The following is a 21546-nucleotide window of genomic DNA, read 5'->3' as shown; positions in this document are numbered from 1 at the left end:
TATAATGTATAGGCAAAGAAACAGGTCAATACAGGTTAATATGAAAGAATGCACATATATCCTGACGGAGGAAGGGTGGTGGTATAATTTTACTTTGATTGACAGGTCTTTACAAATGTTTTGAAGAATGCACAGACTACCGTTATATAAGTTTCTTAAAACTGTCTCTGTATTTAAACAAGATAAGAACATGACCTAACTTTTCCGCACTATCTCAAAGGTGATCAGTGACTGAGAGTACAGCACGTCAATTATATCATCACTGTTTTCTAAAAAAGATTGCAACATTTGCTATTGTGTGAAAATCAAGTTCATCTTAGTGCAGCATTTTATGGAAGGAATTCATCAGTCTGTAATAATTATAACTGTCTAGTGAACCTTTGTTATTTTTTCATTATTGTCTGCTTTCCTCCAAAAATATAATTGCTTCAATATAATAAGGGAATAAATAGAAACATTCAAGAAAAAAAGCAACATCATGTGCTTCCTTGTCAGCACTGAGATTTATAATTATGCCTGATGCTTTTGTGCCTGAGGATGGGGCTATTGGGCAGTTGTGGAGCAAGTCTTCTAAGATGGTCGGTGGTGAAATGAGTGCTCTGTCTGCGTTTCATGGCTTTATCAGGGTTAGATTTTAGAGGAACTCCACTAAGTACATCTCAAAGCACACTCCTTTGGACATATTCTCATCAAAGATGGTGGATAAGAATTGTGGAGAATGTTCTCACAGTTTCAAGCATAATTTGATAGGTTTGAAATGAGTGAATTAGAGGGTAGGAAAGTTTTAAGAGGTTGAGGAAAAAAAAATGCGCTGCAGACATACCAGGTCATGCCAGAACCTGCAAGCCGAACCTTCTCCCAGGTACATATATGGCCTGAATGGTTGAGCAATTTCTGAGAATTTTACAATAGTAATTCTGAGAAGATAGAACTAAGTTTAGGGGAATCCAAAGTATCAGTCACCATTAAATTCTATCTTGCAGTCTTTCAACCTTTTACCTGAAGATGTCAGATGATGTCTTTTTTTTGAAGCTGCAAAAGCAAATACAGAAGGATTTAGCACTCTGTTTAAAGTTGAGCTATGATTCAGTGCAGAACAAATAATAATTGCTATCATTTGTTTCACATGTACTGTGTACCAACTACTGTTCTAAAATAGCATGCGCATTTAATCTTTATAACAAACAATGGTTATATTATTATACCCATTTCACAGATGAGGAAACTGAGGCTCAGACAGTATTTGCCTAGAGGTGATAATGGCAGAACTGGGAATTAACCCTGGTCTATCTGACTCCAACCCATGCTCTTAATCACAATGCTATACCATCCCCACAATTCCTCCTTTATCTACCTAGGTGATGCTACTGCTATGCTGACTTAACTGTCTTATTGTGTTAAAAGATATAAAAGTTATATTTACAAGGAACAATGTTATTGTTCAATGGATAATCTTCTAAGTAGACCTCTGAGGATTGTAGACAGGAAGCATCTCTGTGTTCTATAAGTTAAGGGATACCACAATCAAAGATTAGGTAGTTTGCATGTGGTCACAGGAATGGGTGAGTCAGTCAATACCAAAGCTTGAATCTGTCCTCCCAGTTCACCTGTGTACCAAGTCCAATGTTGTCAAGTAGAAGAGTTAAACCAACACAGGTGTCTACCTGACCCAGGAAATATTGTTATTGTTATTACTATTACCATTTGAATTTGTATAGAATTATACGGACTTTTAAAAATTGGTTATTGCACATTAAAAGCTTAGCAGGTCACAGCAAAATTCAGAGAGGGCACATGTAGTAGGATATATATGTATATACACATATATATGTTCTTTACACATAATTCCAACATACATCCTTATTTGATACCTATCAACAACTGTGAGGCAGACAATTTTAATATTATCATGATTTTACAGATAGGAAAACCAAAGATTAGGAAGACTGAGATTTCCAAATCTCTGAGTAAGTGATTGGTAGAACTGGAGTTTGCCATACATTTCTAACTCTGGTCCTGAACTTTCTAATACTCCCTGCTGCCTCCACTACATCATGATCCCTGGAATCACAAGTGTTCCCCTTGGTTAAGCAGAGATAACTTTCCTTTCTCTTTAAACAATTAGCTTAACCCTTGTGTCTCAAATTTCCTAGTCCAGAAAATACCAAAGATAATAAATAATACATCTAAAATATTTCAAACCAATCTTTCAAACCTTACAGTACATTCAAGTTGTAATTAAGCACTTGGATATATATTACTGGATTCAACAGCAAAGCTAGATTTGGGATTCCTTTTTTTTTTTTTAACATCTTTATTGGAGTATAATTGCTTTACAATGGTGTGTTAGTTTCTGCTTTATAACAAAGTGAATCAGTTATACATATACATATGTTCCCATATCTCTTCCCTCTTGCATCTCCCTCCCTCCCACCTTCCCTATCCCACCCCTCTAGGTTGTCACAAACCACCGAGCAGATCTCCCTATGCTATGCGGCTGCTTCCCACCAGCTATCTATCTTATGTTTGGTAGTGTATATATGTCCATGCCACTCTCTCGCTTTGTCACAGCTTACCCTTCCCCTCCCCATATCCTCAAGTCCATTCTCTAGTAGGTCTGTGTCTTTATTCCCATCTTACCCCTAGGTTCTTCATGACCTTTTCTTTTTTCTTAGATTACATATATATGTGTTAGCATATGGTATTTGTTTTTCTCTTTCTGACTTACTTCACTCTGTATGACAGACTCTAGATCCATCCACCTCACTACAAATAACTCAATTTCGTTTCTTTTTATGGCTGAGTAATATTCCATTGTATCATCTGACACCAGTCAGAATGGACATCATCAAAAAATCTAGAAACAATAAATGCTGGAGAGGATGTGGAGAAAAGGGAACACTCTTGCACTGTTGGTGGGGATGTAAATAGATACAGCCACTATGGAGAACAGTATGGAGCTTCCTTAAAAAACTAAAAATAGAATTACCATATGACCCAGAAATCCCACTACTGGGCATATACCCTGAGAAAACCATAATTCAAAAAGAGTCATGTACCAAAATGTTCATTGCAGCTCTATTTACAATAGCCTGGACATGGAAGCAACCTAAGTGTCCATCAACAGATGAATGGATAAAGAAGATGTGGCACATATATACAATGGGCTTCTTAAGTAGAGTTCTAAATCCTTGCACAAAACTGTACATGTCATGGCTGACCATTGGCTTGATGTATAGATTCTTAGAGCTAAAAAGGTCCAAAGATGAGTAGTTTTACACATTTTCTTTACCAGTTGAATCCCTTTCACACATAAGGCTAATGCAAACCCCTGCTGCGTGGAGCAGTGTTGCTCTGGGTGGAGTGGGAATAAGGCTTGGGAGCCTCACCTGCTCCATCTTCTCCTTATCCCCTTAGTCACATGAGGCAATTTGAGGGATTTTTCAACCTGTTTTGAAAACAAATTAATTCCTCATTATGAAGGAGGAATAATGACAAAGCCAACATTTGCTGTGCATGTACTGTGTACTTGGTATAATGCCAATTGCTCCATAAGCGTTATTCCATTTAATCCTTAGAAGAACCCTATAGTTAGGTTCTATCATTATCCCCATTTATGGGAGGGGAAATGTAGACTTAGAGAAGGTGAGTAACTTGCTTGGAGCCATCTAGCTAGTAAGAGGTAGAGCCGGGGCGAAACCCAAGCTGTTTGACGCAAAAGCCCAGACCTATATCCACTAAGCAAGAAAATAGAAGTCATTTGCTTAAAGTCGTAAAACTTTTTACAATGAGATCGTCGATGAAAACTTGGTCTCCTTATTTATTAGCATCAGATTTATTACTTGTATCTCAAAATTGTGCAGCTAGAAAATATTAAGTAAAAATATTTTATTAAGTAAATATATTTCTTGAATGTCTTCTTCTCCCAAAGATAATTACATAAAAAATCACAATTTACTTTGATTGCAACTAATCTGTTTTGCATATTGCAATAGTATCAGATTAGATATGAGTGACAGGAAGCTTAGGATAAAGTGGCTTACATAAAATGTCATTTTATTTCAGTTTAATGTAAAACAAGTCTGGAGATAGTCAGGTAGGGGCTGATAGGGAGGTTTACCAAGTAATTAGGAATCTAGGCTTCTACTGCTGTGCTGTCCTATCAACATGAACATATATCCTCCCAATCATGGTTTAGTATGGTTGCCAGAGCTCCAACTAGCACATCAGGATTCTACCCACTGGAATAGAGACTCCATTGGTCAGAACTTATATTCACAGGGAGAGTCATGGATAAAGGACATTATTCTATTTTCCAGGGGGCCATATGCTCAACCAAAAATCAAAGATTCTATTATTAAGGAAAATATTTGGGATAGGCACATATGAGTCTGTAGCACAGACATGCTTAGTTCGAATGATGAGAGGTATATCCTGTTGTGATGAACAGTAGGCAGATGAATATATGGGTCTGAAGTTTAGACAAATAATCTGTATTTATAGATTTGGTAGCCATCAGCATTTAGATATGAATTAAAGACATGGACATTAGTGACTGAAAATATTTAGCCCTTTTGGATAAAATAATACTTTTTAAAATAAATTTATTATTTTTGGCTGTGTTGGGTCTTCGTTGCTGCTCACGGGCTTTCTCTAGTTGGGGCGAGAGGGGGCTATTCTTCATTGCGGTGCGCAGGCTTCTCATTGCGGTGACTTCTCTTGTTGCGGAGCACAGGCTCTAGGCGCACGGGTTTCAGTAGATGCGGCACATGGGCTCAGTAGATGCGGCACATGGGCTCAGTAGTTGTGGCTCATGGGCTCTAGAGTGCAGGATCAGTAGTTGTGGCGCACGGGCTTAGTTGCTCCGCGGCATGTGGGATCTTCCTGGACCAGGGTTCGAACCCATGTCCCCTGCATTGGCAGGCGGATTCTTAACCACTGCGCCACCAGGGAAGCCCTAGATAAAATAATACTTTTATAATTTTATGGTATTTGCACAGTAAATTCTACCTAATTCTAATATGAATCTGAGCATATTTCACTATGTTATTATTAAAATGCCAATATATTAAAGTATAATTAAGTAAATATATTTATATTAAGTAAATATATAATGATCAACTTCACAAATTTGTGTTCCATCCAAAAGTTAAGACTCAATACTTCCATTATATTATAAGTCAACAACTGAGGCAGGAAATTCATTAGTCAAGAAATCCCTCTTTTGGAAGAATAATACAAACACTAACAAGAGTCAATACATTTCCAGTTGTCTCTCATTGCTAAATTAATTCAGATAGGGTTTTATTATATACAGAAATTTCTAGATTATCTGAGGGATTCTTTGTGTATGGCTTACAGTACTTGCCAGGGAAACAGCAGCCAGGAGGACACCACACAGTCTAGCACATGTTGCAGCTGGCACACTCCAATTTTAAGGCCCATCAGTGGCTTGCACAAAATGCAGTTTTACAAGTCTAGGAATTTTAAAACTGGCTTAGGATGCAAGTAGTCAAGAAACTTAATGACTTCCTCATATGAAACTTGGATTATTTCAAATGACTTGCAGACTCTTAATTTGACCATTCCAAATGATCTGGCATGTAGCCATCAGAAAAATAACATGTGAAAAATTATGTTAAAGTTGATTGTTTAAAAAATGCTAAATTTTAATTATAATAATGTTGAGCATTTTTAGGTTATTTGAGGCATGGAAGGTGAGCTTTGGTGGAAACTAAAGAGCAGCTAGATCAATTAAACTTCTCATTGTTTTCTAACAAATGAAGAAAATGAGAGCATACTTTGCATCATTTAATTTGGGGGTTACAGGATGCTGGAACTTCCGTGATGTTGAATATGCTCTCAGATTTCTCATCTGAGAAACTTAGGACTTAGATGAAAGGACTTAGTCTTTCAATAAAAGTTCTAAGATGGAGACACAGGTCACTAGTCTTCCAGTTCAGAGTTATTTCCACCATATCATGCCAACTTTCATAAGAGGCATCTAGACAAAGTCATGAGAAAGATTTGGTAGAAAGATATCTAGTGTTACAAAACAATTTCTGAAAGGGAGTGCTATACATTAGCAGCTTCAAGAGTGTCTCTAGCTCAGGTTTCTCAACCATTTTTTCTTCTGACACAACAGCCACAACATAGTCACACACTCCCTGTTAATGCTTTTTTTTTCCTTCCACATTTTAAAATGCATACAATTCCCTACGACTAGCTGCAACGGTGTCTCTTGTCAACATTTTTGTGGGAAACTGCTGCTTTTAAAATTGCTGACTCAGATCATTTTGACTTATTATCTTGAACTGCAAAGAGTGTGAAGAAAATAAAGCAAATATGTTAGTGTAATTAAGTGTTAAAGTAGCTCACTTTATAATTCTATAGATCCATACCTAATTACTTAATAATATCTTTAAACTTTTTGCACCCCATCTATCTGTGACTGTAAATTTCTAGACGTCAGGCAGAGTGCCAACCTAAATCTCAGTTTGTAGTTTCCTGTGACACATCATATCTGTCTGGGAACTTAATAAAGAGCTAGATGATAACACAGTGGAGACCAGAGACATTCATTACAGTTGAATTGTCACTAATAGTTATATAACACACATGTCCAATAAAAGCCTGATGATACCATATTTGTAATCACAAATTCCTTTTAAAGTAGGTGGGAGGAAACATATTATCACTTGAGTTTTATGGTTAGTTAAATATAGGAGTCGTTAAGCTATGGGTTTTACCTAAGTTAACAGTTAGTGGTAGGGTTTTCTTTCATTCCCAATATTTATTAAAAACTTACTATTGCACTTAGTAATACTATGCTTATTAAAAACTTATTATGGTACTAAGTAATAATATATTTTTATGTCTATGATTCAACTTTTAGGTACTTTATAATGTGAAAGTGCCACACAGAGCCATTTCAATAATTCGCAAAGTGTTGTCAGATATTTAAAAACATTATCTTAGAGCTTGGTATAAATAATTTCACACTGCTTCCCCCACATAAAATTGTTTGTATTGAATAGTCATTGGTGCCATTTTCCAGTATTGAGGGGCATACTAAGAGTATTATAAAACTAATTTTTGTTTCTATGCTAAGAATATTGTGGTGAATAGAGTTCATGATATTACACAGTATTCTTTTTAGTAGAATCTGAAAGAATTGTATTGTGGCTAAGTAATTGCTCAGTTTTAATCTTATGGGTGACATGAAGAATGTAACTGAATAGGGTTTAGTTGTTTTCTTGTTTAGTTTTGTTTAGTTTTGCTTTTGAGTTCGCTGCTAGAAAGCTACAAAGTTTGTCATCTGACTTAAGGAAATATCTAGATAGGAATTATGACATGTAGTTTTAGTACTCTTCTCATTTTGTGTTTTCACTTATGTTTTGCTTTATTCTTGCATCTCTATGTTTAATTTAATACCATATATGTAAATGTAATTTAATACTATACATCACTTTATAATTATATAAATGTAAATATATATCTTTATAAGCTACCTTAAATCAGTCTAGAACAAGGTAGAATATAAATAAAAACATTTAGAATAAAAACAATGAGTTTCCCACCATTTGTCTTGGTGCTATTAAAAGAAAATGGAAACAGTTGTCTGGTAATTAGACTACCACCTTATTATGATTGTAACTTCTCTTTGAGAACTATTCACAGTTATTATGGTAGGAAATGCAACCATAATTCAGTCCAAGGGCCTGGCTGATGCTATCAGACACTTTATAGGTATGTTTGTATAACAGTGGACACGGCAGCAGTAGGCTATTTGTAATTTATTTTTTGAATTGTATTTTATTTATTTTTTTATACAGCAGGTTCTTATTAGTCATCAATTTTATACACTTCAGTGTATACATGTCAATCCCAATCTCCCAATTCATCACACCATCCCCACCCCCCCCCCGCCGCTTTCCCCACTTGGGGTCCATACATTTGTTCTCTACATCTGTGTCTCTATTTCTGTCCTACAAACTGGTTCATCTGTACCATTTTTCTAGGTTCCACATATATGCATTAATATACGATATTTGTTTTTCTCTTTCTGATTTACTTCACTCTGTATGACAGTCTCTAGATCCATCCACATCTCAACAAATGACCCAATTTCATTCTTTTTTATGGCTGAGTAATATTCCATTGTATATATGTACCACCTCTTCTTTATCCATTCATCTGTTGATGGGCATTTAGGTTGCTTCCATGACCTGGCTATTGTAAACAGTGCTGCAATGAACATTGGGGTGCATGTGTCTTTTAGAATTATGGTTTTCTCTGGATATATGCCCAGTAGTGGGATTGCTGGATTATATGGTAATTCTATTTTTAGTTTTTTAAGGAACCTCCATACTGTTCTCCATAGTGGCTGTATCAATTTACATTCCCACCAACAGTGCAAGAGGGTTCCCTTTTCTCCACACCCTCTCCAGCATTTGTTGTTTGTAGATTTTCTGGTGATGCCTATTCTAACTGGTGTGAGGTGATACTTCATTGTAGTTTTGGTTTGCATTTCTCTAATAATTAGTGATGTTGAACAGCTTTTCATGTGCTTCTTGGCCATCTGTATGTCTTCTTTGGAGAAATGTCTATTTAGGTCTTCTGCCCATTTTTGGATTGGGTTGTTTTTTTCACACACACACACACACACACACACACACACACACACTGTATTTTATTTTTACAAGAGCTAAATTAACTGACACCAAGCATTATAAATGGATGACTAAAACAAAAGCAACAATGATTGCATTTACCAAACACAAAACACACTCAAACTATGTCATAATATTGACATTCAGTCCAGTAATCCTCCACTGTAACAGCTCCTTTACTTTGCAGTGAAAATTGATTTGTATATTTTTTGCCTCTGAGTCCTTGTGGGGTTTTTTTGTTTTATTCAAACAGAAATTCACAAAAATTATAATCATCCTCATCAGTTCACTCAGTCCCATGTAATTTTTTTTTCATCTTCATCTTTTGTTAGCACTTTTATGAATTCTTCAGTTTTCCATTAGAGTTCTGAAAATGATTATTCATTCAGTTCAGCAGTATAGTCAGTTACCAGAAACCTGTACTTGTCAGAGTCTTTTCCATGAATTCCTTGAAGATGAAACCCATTATAGGAACATATTTGCAAAAGCATCACAGTGGGTTGTTTGTTTTTTTAATATTGAGCTGCATGAGCTGTTTATATATTTTCGAGATTAATCCTTTGTCCATTGATTAGTTTTCAAATATTTTCTCCCATTCTGAGGGTTGTCTTTTTGTCTTGTTTATGGTTTCCTTTGCTGTGCAAAAGCTTTTAAGTTTCATTAGGTCCCATTTGTTTATTTTTGTTTTTATTTCCATTACACTAGGAGGTGGATCCAAAAAAATCTTGCTGTGATTTATGTCAAAGAGTGTTCTTCCTATGTTTTCCTCTAAGAGTTTTATAGTGTCCAGTCTTACATTTAGGTCTCTAATCCATTTTGAGTTTATTTTTGTGTATGGTGTTAGGGAGTGTTCTAATTTCATTCTTTTACATGTAGCTATCCAGTTTTTCCAGCACCATTTATTGAAGAGACTGTCTTTTCTTCATTGTATATCCTTGCCTCCTTTGTCATAGATTAGCTGACCATAGGTGTGTGGGTTTATCTCTGGGCTTTCTATCTTGTTCCATTGATCTATATTTCTGGTTTTGTGCCAGTACCATATTCTCTTGATTACTGTAGCTTTATAGTGTAGTCTGCAGTCAGGGAGTCTGATTCCTCCATCTCCATTTTTTTCCCTCAAGACTGCTTTGGTTATTTGGGGTCTTTTGTGTCTCCCTACAAATTTTAAGATTTTTTGCTCTGGTTCTGTAAAAAGTGCCATTGGTAATTTGATAGGGATTGCACTGAATCTGTAGATTGCTTTGGGTAGTGTAGTCATGTACACAATATTGATTCTTCCAATCCAAGAACACGGTATATCTCTCCATCTGTTGGTATCATATTTAATTTCTTTAATCAGTGTCTTATAGTTTTCTGCATACAGGTCTTTTGTCTCCCTAGGTAGGTTTATTCCTAGGTATTTTATTCTTTTTGTTGCAATGGTAAATGAGATTATTTCCTTAATTTCACTTTCAGATTTTTCATCATTAGTGTATAGGAATGCAAGAGATTTCTGTGCATTAATTTTGTATCCTGCAACTTTACCAAATTCATTGATTAGCTCTAGTAGTTTTCTGGTGGCATCTTTAGGATTCTCTATGCATAGTATCATGTCATCTACAAACAGTGACAGTTTTACTTCTTCTTTTCCAGTTTGGATTCCTTTTATTTCTTTTTCTTCTCTGATTGCCATGGCTAGCACTTCCAAAACTCTGTTGAATAATAGTGGTGAGAGTGGACATCCTTGTCTTGTTCCTGATCTTAGAGGAAATGCTTTCAGTTTTTCACCATTGAGACTGATGTATGCTGTGGGTTTGTCATATATGGCCTTTATTATATTGAGGTAGTTTCCCTCTATGCCCACTCTCTGGAGAGTTTTTATCATAAATGGTTGTTGAATTTTGTCAAAAGCTTTTTCTGCATTTATTGAGATGATCATATCTTTTTTATTCAATTTGTTAATATGGTGTATCACATTGATTGATTTACATATATTGAAGAATCCTTGCATCTCTGGGATAAATCACACTTGATCATGGTGTATGATCCTTTTAACGTGTTGTTGGATTCTGTTTGCTAGTATTTTGTTGAGGATTTTTGCATCGATATTCATGAATGATATTGGTCTGTAGTTTTCTTTTTTTGTAGTATCTTTGTCTTGTTTTGGTAACACGGTGATGGTGGTCTCATAGAATGAGTTTGGGAGTGTTCCTTCCTCTGCAATTTTTTGGAAGAGTTTGAGAAGAATGGTGTTAGCTCTTCTCTAAATGTTTGATTGAATTCACCTGTGAAGCCATCTGGTCCTGGACTTTTGTTTGTTGGAAGATTTTTAATCTCAGTTTCAATTTCATTACTTGTGATTGGTCTATTCATATTTTCTATTTCTTCCTGGTTCAGTCTTGGAAGATTATACCTTTCTAAGAATTTGTCCATTTCTTCCAGGTTGTCCATTTTATTGGCATAGAGTTGCTTGTAGTAGTCTCTTAGGATGCTTTGTATTTCTGTAGTGTCCATTGTGACTTCTCCTTTCATTTCTAATTTTATTTATTTGTGTCCTCTCCCTCTTTTTCTTGATGAGTCTGGCTAGTGGTTTATCAATTTTGGTTATCTTCTCAAAGAACCAGCTGTTAGTTTTATTGATCTTTGCAATTGTTTTCTTTGTTTCTATTTCATTTATTGTTGCTCTGATCTTTATGATTTCTTTCCTTCTGCTAACTTTGGGTTTTGTTTGTTCTTCTTTCTCTAGTTCCTTTAGGTGTAAGGTTAGATTGTTTATTTGAGATTTTTCTTGTTTCTTGAGGTAGGCTTTTATAGCTATAAACTTCCCTCTTAGAACTGCTTTTGCTGCATCCCATAGGTTTTGGATCATCGTGTTTTCATTGGCATTTGTCTCTAGGTATTTTTTGATTTCTTCTTTGATTTCTTCAGTGATCTCTTGGTTGTTTAGTAACGTATTGTTTAGCCTTCATGTGTTTGTGTTTTTTACGTTTTTTTCCCTGTAATTCATTTCTAATCTCATAGCCTTGTGGTCAGAAAAGATGCTTGATATGATTTCAATTTTGTTAAATTTACTGAGGCTTGATTTGTGACCCAAGATGTGATCTATCCTGGAGAATGTTCCATGTGCACTTGAGAAGAAAGTGTAATCTGCTGTTTTTGGATAGAATGTCCTATAAATATCAATTAAGTCCATCTTGTTTAATGTGTCATTTAAAGCTTCTGTTTCCTTATTAATTTTCATTTTGGATGATCTGTCCATTGGTGTAAGTGAAGTGTTAAAGTCCCCCACTATTACTGTGTTACTGTTGATTTCCTGTTTTATAGCTGTTAGCATTTGCCTTATGTATTGATGTGTTCCTATGTTGGGTGCATATATATTTATAATATTTGTTATATCTTCTTCTTGGATTGATCCCTTGATCATTATGTAGTGTACTTCCTTGTCTCTTGTAACATTCTTTATTTTAAAGTCTATTTTATCTGATATGAGTATTGCTACTCCAGCTTTCTTTAGATTTCCATTTGCATGGAATATCTTTTTCCATCCCCTCACTTTCAGTGTGTGTCCCTAGGTTTGAAGTGGGTCTCTTGTAGACAGCATAGATATGGGTCTTGCTTTTGTATCCATTCAGCAAGCCTGTGTCTTTTGGTTGGAGCATTTAATGTATTCCCGTTTACAGTAATTACTGATATGTATGTTCCTATGACCATTTTCTTAATTGTTTTGGGTTTGTTTTTGTAGGTCATTTTCTTCTCTTGTGTTTCCCACTTAGAGAAGTTCCTTTAGCATTTGTTGTAGAGCTGGTTTGGTGGTGCTGAATTCTCTTAGCTTTTGCTTGTCTGTAAAGCTTTTGATTTCTCCATCGAATCTGAATGAGATCCTTGCCGGGTAGAGTAATCTTGGTTGTAGGTTCTTCCCTTTCATCACTTTAAGTATATCATGCCACTCCCTTCTGGCCTGTAGAGTTTCTGCTGAGAAATCAGCTGTTAACCTTATGGGGATTCCCTTGTATGTTATTTGTCATTTTTCCCTTGCTGCTTTCAATAATTTTTCTTTTTCTTTAATTTTTGCCAATTTGATTACTATGTGTGTCAGTGTTTTTCTCCTTGGGTTTATCCTGTATGGGACTCTCTGTCCTTCCTGGACTTTGGTGGCTATTTCCTTTCCCATGTTAGGGAAGTTTTCGACTATAATCTCTTCAAATATTTTTTCTGGTCCTTTTCTCTCTCTTCTCCTTCTGGGACCCCTATAATGCGAATGTTGTTGTGTTTAATGTTGTCCCAGAGGTCTCTTAGGCTGTCTTCATGTCTTTTCATTCTTTCTTCTTTATTCTGTTCCACAGCAGTGAATTCCACCATTTTGTTTTCCAGGTCAGTTATCTGTTCTTCTGCTTTAGTTATTCTGCTATTGATTCCTTCTAGTGTAGTTTTCATTTCAGTTATTGTTTTATTCATCTCTGTTTGTTTGTTCTAGGTCTTTGTTAAACATTTCTTGCATCTTCTCAATCTATGCCTCCATTTTTTTTCCGAGGTCCTGGCTCATCTTCATTATCATTATTCTGAATTCTTTTTCTGGAAGGTTTCCTATCTCCAGTTCATTTAGTTGTTTTTCTGGGGTTTTATCTTGTTCCTTCATCTGGTACATCTTCATCTGGTACAAAAGGCCCTCTGCCTTTTCATCTTGTCTATCTTTCTGTGAATGTGGTTTTTGTTCCACAGGCTGCAGAATTGTAGTTCTTCTTGCTTCTTCTGTCTTCCCTCTGTATTATTTGTAATTTTATAAGTAGTAATTTATTTGTATTTCTTTTAAAAACATAGCAATGAAAACATATGATCCATGAGCACGTATTCAATATTTTAGTTCTGCCCTGGATATTTTAATAGTCTTGTTCAAGACTAAAATAAGAATCTAATAAGATTGAAGATCTCACCAATGCCAACTGATATGATTCTTCCACAAAGCACAAAGCATCTGAAGTGTTTGTGTGAACAAGACAAGCAGGCACAATCTATAAGGTAAAGAAATGAGCTAGTGCCAAATACTCAACAAAAACTGAATAAATATTTATTAACTAATATTTTAAAACTTAAGCACTGACTTAGGGAATTAGTAATGTCATGAGGTACTATGCTGTTACTTCATTGTGGTATCTTTCCTTATGCTTTTGTTTGGATATTGTAATTATATACAGACATTCAATGACCACAAATAAGAAGTGTCTCCTGAAATTAATGTCTCCTTATTTTCATTTATCACTTTCTGAACTATGATAATACTTCACAGTAGATAGATAAAATCATAGTTGGAAAATTATATATTTTAAACAGGTGAAATAGACATATCAACTACAAAGCTTGATTATTATATAAAGTGTTTTATGGAAATCAGGTTTTACTTAAATAGTAATTATTCTTCACAATGTCTGACCTTTCTTTTCTTTTTGTAATATTCCAAGTTCTTTTCTAAGACTAAGGCAGAACAGAAGTGCTTTGAGAGAGGTTGAAACCCATGTTGTGGTACTGACAAATGGTCAGTTCAATTTGGCTTAATCAACTTCAGTTCAATCCCCTCTGTGAATATATATTGAGCATCAGAGTGGTCAGAGAATAAAGAGATAAGTAAGGCACAGACATTATCCCCAAGGGGTTCAAGATGTATATTATGATGTGATACTTAGGGGTGAATATAGTTTACTGAAATAAAGGGGACTTTTCTGAACTGGCTCTTAAATGCACAAAGGCTTTTATGATGCAAGCAAATTACAGACTCTGAGTTACTCCATATAGGAGGCAGCAGGAACAAAGGCAAAGAGCTAGAAAGCTCGTGGGGAAGAGGGGGAATGCCAGGCTAACTGAGGCCAACTTGGGTTTCAAGTGATCCTAGCCATTGGCTCTATCACTTCCAGAAAGAGCACTTACTGTAATGGATAATGATTCAGAGATTGGGGAGGCAGATGAGAAACCTGTCATCGAGCTGGACGATGAGTTTTAGTGACAATTATCAGAACAAAGTTAGCGGTAATGGGATTGGAGACACACTAAATTAGATTTGCCATGCAGTTGAGACTAAAAAATGAAAAGACTATTTTAACTTCCCAACACAATTATCATTGACTTGTAGGCTATTGCTTATGTCAGCCATCAGTAAACTATGGCCCAAGGGTGAAATCTAGCCCACGACCTGTTTTGAGCTTGAGTTAAGAGTGATTTTTATACTTTCTAAATGGTTGAAACAAATCAAAATTAAAAAAATATTTCATGACAAGTGAAAATTATACAAAAGTCAAATTTCAGTGTACAGAAATAAAGTTTTATTGGAACACAGCCATGTTCATTTGTATATGTATTGTCTGTAGCTGCTTTTGCAGTACAATGGCAGAGCTGACTAGTTGCAATAGGGAGTGTGTCGTCCAGAATATCTAAAATAGTTACTATCTGGACCTTCACAGAAAACTTTGCTGACCTCTGGCTTAAGTAGTTAATGATGAATTAGCATCACCAGCTTTATAGATATTGTGCACATGTTCATTCAAAACAGCTCAGCTGGACTGAGCTGATGAAACATTCCAACTAAGAATATCAGCACTGCTTACCATTACAGAGAATGGGCAATGAGTTGGACATCTACTATTAATCGGTCCATGGTGGTGGTGTTAGGAAAGCGTTTGTTCTGGTAAACTTTCCTCTGAAGCACTGTGAGCCTTGACTTATGGTTCTCCAGTGCTTGCCATGTGGTTTATTTGTGGTAGTATGCTTTTTCCTCTCCTCTTTTTGTTGTTGTTTCTGCTGCTTTTCTTTCTTATACTATTCTAGAAAAAGACACATTAAGAAGTGATAATGATAATGCACCTCTGGACTTGTCTTCTGGTAATTTGGAGATTATAAAAATATAACCATATTTTAACTGCTATATTCACCTGCTACATTCACCGTCTAATTACACATCCTCAATTGAAAAGAAAAATCATAGAAAGAAATCTGATACCACTGAAGCTATTAGAATTTATCCAGTCTGTCTGAAGGTGGTTTTATAAGAGCAGGTTCATGTAAGTTTCAACAGGCCCCAGTAATGATTGGACAAGTGTTTATGTGCAGGAAGAGGTTAGCTACACAAGTGTCTGTTGATATGTAAAATAGATTTATTCCTCCATTTTACTAATTTTTTTTAGCACACTTCTACTACATCTAATTTGGAGCAATTCAGTATGGAATCACTTGCTGAGAGAACAAACAAAAAAAGTAATTAAGAAACAGGGTGAATCAGTTTGAAAAGCAATCTCATACAGACTGGGAAAGGAAGAGATAATGTTTCAAATGAAAAAATCTCAGTAATGTGGTCATTACCATTATTATTAATAATTAAAATAATGATGATAATAATAATAGTCCTTACTATTTGTACAATGATTTTCTACTGGGCAGCTCAAAGTAATGAAATACTTCACCATTTTTATCTCTAAGAGCTCATCAAGTTAGGAAGGGTCTGGAATTCTTATCCTTGTTTTTCATATGGAGAAAATAAGGGAGAGAAGTGAATCTGCTGGTACCACACTATACAGTAGGTTGGTGGTCAGAATCAGAAACATACTCTCTTAACTGTTTATTCAAAGTGTTTTTGATGGATTCTCTTTTTTCTTTATCCCATAATATCCCTATTATTTCCCTCAAAGCCACCAAAGACAGAGCATCCCTAAAATAGTTTTGAAAGGTGGGAGACAGGAAAAGAAGACACAGCAGTACCTCCAACAAGATAGTGATAGGAACTCCATGAAGAGACATGTATAACCGTCCTCATTACTTTCTCTCTCTCTTTTTCTCTCTCTCTCATTTAATTCAAAAGCCATGATTTTTTTTAAAATCCATCATAACATAAAAAGTACCTAAATTAAAATTAAAGTTGCTCTCTTACTTCTGTTATTCCACTTCTTACTGTTAAAAATTTTGTGTGTCTTTCTATATACTTTGCTATGCACCTACGCATATAGCTTTATCATGTACAAAAACTGGAACATAGCATGCATATTATTCTGCAATATTTTTTCATTAAAATATATCATTGACATTTTGCATGTTAATACGGGTAGCTCTACCTCATCAATTTAATGGCTGCATTGTTTTAATTTTCTGTCTTGATTAAGAGTTACTGTAGAATAAATAGAGCTTCTGTCTTATATTTCACAGTTCTACATATTCTTTTGATGATTATATCAATATCAATTGTTTCCTACATTTACAAATTCATATTCTTCATCTGACATGTGTTGAAACTAGTTGAGAAGCCCTTCCCTCCCCATATTCCCTGCAAACTTTTGCTTATGTCTGCTATATGCATCTCCTTTCTTCTGCAAGAAATGAATAGCAAGCATTCAGGGATGAAGGAACAGGAGTCAATTTATAAGTTTCTTACGCATGTTTTCACGTAAGAAGTGTGCAGAAGAGAAGTGGAGAAGTCTTTTTATATTACAGTAATTGTCATTGTAGGAACAGGTGCTTGGAATCCCACTCAAGGGAGAACTGGAGATGGAAGAGATTGGGGAGAGAAAGATAGTTTCCTCAGCTACAGCCCCATGGGGATATCACAGAAATAAGGGAGGAGACCAAGTAGAGTCCCTGGAGCCTTCCACTACATTCCAGTGACTTCAGCAGGGCAGAGTCATGTAGTGATGAAACTGTTGACTTCTGCAACAGTGTTCCCACCAAACAGGACATTGAGACAGAGCCAAGATGGGATGATGGTATGCCAGGGACCAGAATGATTATGTCACTTCCTGGTCTTGTATTATCAGGAAACAGAGTTCTCTTGATTTCTGTAAGCAACGATTATTTACTGTGAAATGCTTCACAGTTTCCAAGAAGTTTTCACATTCATGATCTCATTCTGGGTCCCACAGTCAACCATGTGCTTTAAACAGAATGGGTAGGCTGTCTCTTATTGACAGATGGACAAACTTAATTCAGAGTCTAAATAACTTGTCCAAGCTGGTAAGGAAAGGGCTGGACTTGGAATTCTCTTTATTCTGAAGCAACCCCAGGTGCTCCTTCAGGATAACACTTCCCTTTCCCTCAGTTCTTGTACCAGACTGCTCTGGAGATAAGAACACATGCCTTGATTCTACCAACGTGCTAAATACCTCAAGAAATTTAAAATAACAGCATCGTATTTAAACAACTTGGCCAACTCTGACTTATTTCATTTTCCCTAACTTTTGAGTTTGTTTAGCAGCTATTTTAACACAAGGGAATGGCAACTTTACTAATCAAACAAAAATCAGGTTGATCAACATTTTTCAGTAACATGTATTTTTGAAGGCAGAACAAATGGGAGAGGTTGAGGAAGTTTCATGCAGAAGGGATTTCCTGCAGCATTGCTGAAGTTTAGAGGTAAATATTAGCTCAAACACTCAGGTTCTTTAGAAGAGACCTCTGGTTATCTCTTATGTGTATCTTCTAAGTTTGTTTCAGAAAAATAGTAAGAGAATAGAATTAGAAACTCTGCCCTCAACCTAATATGGTTCAAACTGTAACATATATAATAGGCCATTTAAGATTCTACAGTGGAAGTGCCCGACTTGGTATCTTGCACATAGCTGGCTCAGCAAACTTTCTACATGCGAGGCACTGTTGTAGGCACTTTACATACAGTAATTCATTTAATTCTTACAATAATCCTATAAGATTGGTACTATCATTATCATCTTCATTTTTTGAATGAGGAAACTGAGATACAGAGAAGTCAAATTACCTGCCTAAGGTCAAGCAACCAGAGCCAGGAATGGTTTCAGCAGCCAGGGATTAGGGTGTGTTCTAAAACAAAACAGTACTCTTCCTTCTAACTGAGTGTCCTGAATTAGTTCCCCAGGAATATCTACTTCACCTAAGGAGTGGGTATGGGTGTGCACTGTAATATAATCCATCGTTTGCTTTCTTTCTCAGGCCAGCTGTGGTGAGGGCCAGGAGGAGAGCTTGTTTGGAGCCCTGGGTTATTGGCCTCATCACCTTTATATCCCTGATTGTCCTGGCAGTGTGCATCGGACTCATCGTTCATTATGTGAGATACAGTAAGTATGGGTTGCCCTGGCATCAAGTGATTTACCTCAAATATTTCCTGATTATATACCTGTTTCCATTTGCCTCAAGCTTATTCATTCATTTCTATAATTTGTTTGCATAGCTCGTACAAAGAACTCTTCACCAGCCTTGTTACTCATTTAATCCTCACAAGCCAAGGAGGATTCTTTCTTCTATCTTTGATGTAGCAATGCTTCCTGCTGGGAATAGCATGCTAGTTTTCATATTCATTAACAGCAATAATCAAGTCTTAATTAAGGGAAAGCCATAGGAAAGCTACAGTCCAATGTTTGGGGTTGTTTGAGGTCATAAGACAATCATCTTGATTTAAAATAACTCCAACTCATTGAAATCCCGACAGCTCAATAAATTGTACAATCAGGGATCATAGGGAAGTAGGCTCTATTTTGTACTAGTAAGTCGGGAAAATGCTTATAGTAATATATTGTTGAATAAATGCCTATTCGTCATTTTAAAATCATCTTGGTATATATTGCAAGTGATTAAAGGAGATAGGATATGCTGAGAATATTAATTACAAAGAGGTTCACTCTGTGGTAATCAGGTACCTCCCTGCTAGATGAACCCTGAACACTGCTATGTTATTAGAAAGGTCCCCAGGGTACTTCAGAACTATTCTTCTAGGGCATAACAACCCTTCTGAAGTTTCCTTCTTACTCTGTCTCAGGTTTTAATTAGTTGACTCCACTTTGACCTATTTGTTTAATATCTCCCTTAGTGACTAGATAATGCTTTGATGTTCAAGACCCTGTAACCAAAGAAGCTAATCACTGGATTCTAATTGAATTGGGAATTTGTAGCAGTTGCTTTTTTGTAAAGAGAGATGGTGATCTGTAAACTGGTTATCTTCTACTAGCAGACACAAATCCAATCTCAATTTCCTAAACAGGGTGGATTATTCCTGAAAGAAAAAGTATTCAAAGATTTTTTTTGGGGGGGGGGTAGAATTTGCCCACATGCAGTTCTTTGAATTTGGACTATCTGTATTTTGATAATTTCTCTGGAGCATGTTTTTTTAGTATAAAAAGAATAGCTAAAATAACTTTATAATTCTACAGTTCTATTCTGAATATATTAAGTCCCATTATGTTGTAAGCATCATTATTCCTCTCCATGGACACCTATGTTTTACTCATTTTTATATTTCTAGAACTTATTAAAGAACTTATTAGGCACATATTAGATAATTAATGTTTACTGAATACTGAATGATAAAAATAAATGAATTATACCTACGATATTTTCTTGGGGCATATTTTGGTTTGTCTGACTTAACAAGGAATTCCTAGTCATGTTAGGGATCTTATTAATTCAGTGAGAGAAAATGTTCTTACTACTTCTCCTTTGCCTCTTCCCAAGCCAAGTATTATAAGGCTTACAAATCTTACTCATATGCATACAATAAAAACCTGGTAAGATTTCAGTAACCTGTTCCTGTGTACCCTATTGTTGGGATGATAAGCTGAGTAATATGGAACACACAACGTTCACTGCCCACACACCACAACTGAATAAACAGCAATTGTTATGATATGTGTTACTGTCATATTTGTGATCTGTCTTTTGTTTAGAGATATAACCTAAGAACAGAGTAGATATAACACATGAGAATTTAGGTGCTGGCATGCCTAGATAACCAAACTGAGCCAAACAAATCTATTGTAGAAACAGGCAGATAAAGATGGAGGTGATCGGACTGCATCATTTTGGCATAAAACCCAGGACAGCATAGAACTGTGTGTTCAGTTTTTATCCAGTGGCCTTTGGGACTGCATTTCTGTCCCTTTTGTGATTTGACTGACAGCAGGTGAATCTATTATGAACATCATTGTAGGTTATAGAATCACAAAGCTGTTAGAAAATTATCAGCAAACTCATGTTCATCCTTATTTTTCTTCTCTGTTAATATTCTCAATAATATTTTTCAACAACTGCACATGCCATATAATTCTGGTAACTGGAAATATGTTTTGACACCTAGCAACCTATTTGAGTCTATCAGGCAAATTAAAATATTGACTATAGATAAGTTGTTCATTTGGTTGAAGCATATAAAATTGCTGATATTTGACCATTTTTAACCTATATAAATGGCAGTTTCAAATAATTCAATCTAATAACTGAAAAGAAACGGGTCTAAGGATGTAGAAGAGTATGTTTTCCTCCTCTTTAGAACCTTACTATTCAACATGTGGTTAGGTACCAGCAACATCCGCCTCATCTAGGAGCTTGTTAGAAATGCAGAATCTTGGGCCCAACTTTATTTCTTTAATTAATTTTTATTGGAGTATAGTTGATTTACAGTGTTGTGTAGTTTCTGCCGTACAGCAAAGTGAATCAGTTATACATATTCATATATCCACTTTTTAAAATTCTATTCTCATACAGGTCATTACAGAGTATTGAATAGAGTTCCCTGTGCTATACAGTAGGTTCTTATTAGTTATCTATTTTATATCTAGTAGTGAGTATATGTCAATCCCAATCTCCCAATTTATCCCTCCCCCCATTTCCCCCTTGGTAACCATAAATTTGTTTTCTACATCTGTGACTCTATTTCTGTTTTGTAAATAGGTTCACTTGTACCATTATTTAAAATTCCACATATAAGCAATATCATATGATATTTGTCTTTGTCTGACTTCACTCAGTATGACAATTTCTAGGTCCATCCATGTCACTGCCAATGGCATTATTTCATTCTTTTTTATGGCTTTCTTATTCCACTATGTATATGTACCACCTCTTCTTTATCCATTCCTCTGTCAATGGACATTTAGGTTGCTTCCATGTATTGTAACAGTAA

General features: G+C 35.6%; 1 protein-coding gene across 2 annotated transcripts in view; it reads left to right on the top strand.

Annotated features, from left to right (window-relative positions):
• Positions 1-21546, top strand: part of TMPRSS11E (transmembrane serine protease 11E) — a 50813-nt gene that overhangs the window by 3195 nt on the left and 26072 nt on the right. Inside the window, exons 1-2 of one of the 2 annotated variants that reach the window (XM_019928086.3) lie at positions 13570-13667; positions 18585-18709. In XM_019928086.3, the coding sequence (XP_019783645.2) occupies positions 13585-13667; positions 18585-18709 (208 nt within the window). In that variant the 5' untranslated portion in view covers positions 13570-13584. Of the gene's footprint in view, positions 1-13569; positions 13668-18584; positions 18710-21546 lie in introns of those variants that run through there. The other variant, XM_019928087.3, reaches the window with a different exon arrangement.

The sequence above is a fragment of the Tursiops truncatus genome, chromosome 5 (genome assembly GCF_011762595.2).
Source record: "Tursiops truncatus isolate mTurTru1 chromosome 5, mTurTru1.mat.Y, whole genome shotgun sequence".
In the NCBI taxonomy this organism is placed as follows: Eukaryota; Metazoa; Chordata; class Mammalia; order Artiodactyla; family Delphinidae; genus Tursiops; species Tursiops truncatus.
Note: the sequence above shows the minus strand (reverse complement) of the source record. Positions and strands in the feature narration are given on the sequence as shown.